General features: G+C 37.9%; 1 protein-coding gene across 1 annotated transcript; it reads right to left on the bottom strand.

Annotated features, from left to right (window-relative positions):
- Positions 1 to 7: 7 nt before the first annotated feature.
- On the bottom strand, positions 8 to 1,734 carry LOC103399076 (glycylpeptide N-tetradecanoyltransferase 2-like). The gene is made up of 3 exons (XM_008337821.2): positions 1,287 to 1,734; positions 914 to 1,084; positions 8 to 188 (listed from the first exon to the last, which is right to left on the bottom strand). Exons 1-3 carry the CDS (start codon positions 1,472 to 1,474, stop codon positions 17 to 19), a joined length of 531 nt encoding a protein of 176 aa, XP_008336043.2. The 5' UTR covers positions 1,475 to 1,734; the 3' UTR covers positions 8 to 16.
- Between the last annotated feature and the right edge of the window lie 201 nt (positions 1,735 to 1,935).

Here is a 1,935-nt window from a genome sequence, read left to right as displayed (position 1 = left end):
GTCACACTTTCTCTCTCTAGACATATGACATATACAGGCGCTGACAACCTTTTGTCTCTAGGTGGCAGCGTTTCCTCACCTCTGGCAGGCGATTAAACCTGAGCGCTCGCTGCAGACTCACGTCCGGTTTCAGTCCTGGATAGTTCACCTCCATTAGCTTCTGAACATTCAGAGGCCGCTCCCGGATTCTGAAAAGCAAGTTATTCATTTATTTAATAGTAAAAAATAAACACATCACACCATTACATAGAAACTCAGTCATTAAAAGGCACAGTCAGGGTGTCCCATGCTAGTTATGCTAAGTTAATGCTTCTTTATGCTTAGCATTGTTCATTTGCTTACACCTAGGATAACTTTTAGCCAATATGTTACACACGGCAGTTTTTATAATAATTATTTCGTTTTTATATTGCTATTTTTTCCATATTTTGTGGCAAATATTAATTTACTGCTGCGCAATTTTACAAATTATCTTTCAGCTAACGTGAAAAGCTGTTTTTTAGCTAGGTTTTTTTTTTTTTCATTTGAGACGTGCCATGTTTTGTTTTTATGGCTTTATGTTTTTTTTTGAAAAAAAAAATTGTATTGTAGATGTCAATAATGATTACATTTTACTCTTAAGGAACAGCATGAAATAATAGTTACTTATAAATAGATAAAAAAATATGCCAATTATATTTTTTGAAAAATACTTTTTCTGAAATATCTTTTTTTTGTATTGAAAACACTAGCGTAGTAGCATAATATGAATTTGTAGTGGTATCGTAACAGTAGTACTTTAGTTGATAGAAACATTTAAAAGGCAAAGTGTGTGAATATAAAACCATTAAAAGACAAAAAAAATTATGGTTTCTGAACTTGATGATTGTGGCTTCACTCAACCCTTCAATCAAAAGTAAAGCCTGGAATTTACCTGCAAGAGCTCAGAGGAGCTGGCAGCACCACCCCAGCTGTGTAGACAGCCTGGCACAGGCCCTGCTGGTTGACCCGCCTGGTGACCTCTCTGATCAGAACTGGAGTCATGCGCTTGAGGCGCAGCTTCTTATGAACGCACAGGAATTTGACGTGCACCATCTGCCTCAGGCTGCACGACACATTCAGACCATTTGCTTTGAAACGTACGCCGTAAAATGGTAATGTAATAGCTGCTTCAGATCTGTTAGCAAGCAAGCGCTCTGAATGTTAATGTGACTTATCATCTTTTATATGAACTGTATACACAACATAAAAATCGCCTACTAAATTATGAACATAAATATACGCATATATTTGCGGGCATTGCTCACGTTTCATATACTCGGACGTGGGCAGGAGCAGCAGCGATGAAGCCGACTAGCTTCTTGTTGGCGCTAACGCGCACACCGCAGTGCCACTGGGTCAGCCAGTTAGGAGGCTGTAAAGTCCTGAGGAGGAGAGAATCAGGGTTTCTGCAGTTAGAATGAATGTAATTACAGTTAAGTGACCCCTGATTCATCCCAGCTTCCAATTAAGGACTGAGCAAGAATTCATGAGGCTGAATGAAAAGGGTTAGTGTCTCCTAAGCTCTGGGTCGAGACACTGCTCCGTTGTTGGATTCTTAATTATTAGTTTCCCAGTAAGTGTTATTAGCGTCAGCTGCAAGTGTTCCCCGTGGGGTAGGATACCTTTAATGTTATTACAGTTTAACTTTCATGTGTTAACCGGCAACAGATCATTAAAAAAATATTTTTTTACTTTATGGCTCATCATTCATCCTGTGTTAAATTAAAGGGAATAGAAAAGCTATCACTGGGTTTTGGTCTTTCACAATATCAGTTACTTCATAGAAATAATTGAGATGTGGTGGATATAAAAGAACAGATTTGTGGGCTCGTTTTTGGCTAACCAATATTTAGCAATATTTCAGCTTACTTAAAAGAGCATTTTTGATGATTAGATGTATTTGAAAATCTACTG

This window comes from Cynoglossus semilaevis, unplaced genomic scaffold (genome assembly GCF_000523025.1).
Source record: "Cynoglossus semilaevis isolate Cse_v1.0 unplaced genomic scaffold, Cse_v1.0 scaffold5016, whole genome shotgun sequence".
NCBI lineage: Eukaryota > Metazoa > Chordata > Actinopteri > Pleuronectiformes > Cynoglossidae > Cynoglossus > Cynoglossus semilaevis.
This window is presented reverse-complemented; position numbering and strand designations above follow the sequence as displayed.

Coding starts and splice junctions, on each gene's coding strand:
- LOC103399076 (XM_008337821.2), bottom strand. CDS start 1,474: ATGAATCAGGGGTCACTTAACTGTAATTACATTCATTCTAACTGCAGA. Junction 1,085..1,286: donor CACGTCCGAGTATATGAAAC/GTGAGCAATGCC, acceptor TGTGTCGTGCAG/CCTGAGGCAGATGGTGCACG. Junction 189..913: donor GCTCCTCTGAGCTCTTGCAG/GTAAATTCCAGG, acceptor CTTGCTTTTCAG/AATCCGGGAGCGGCCTCTGA.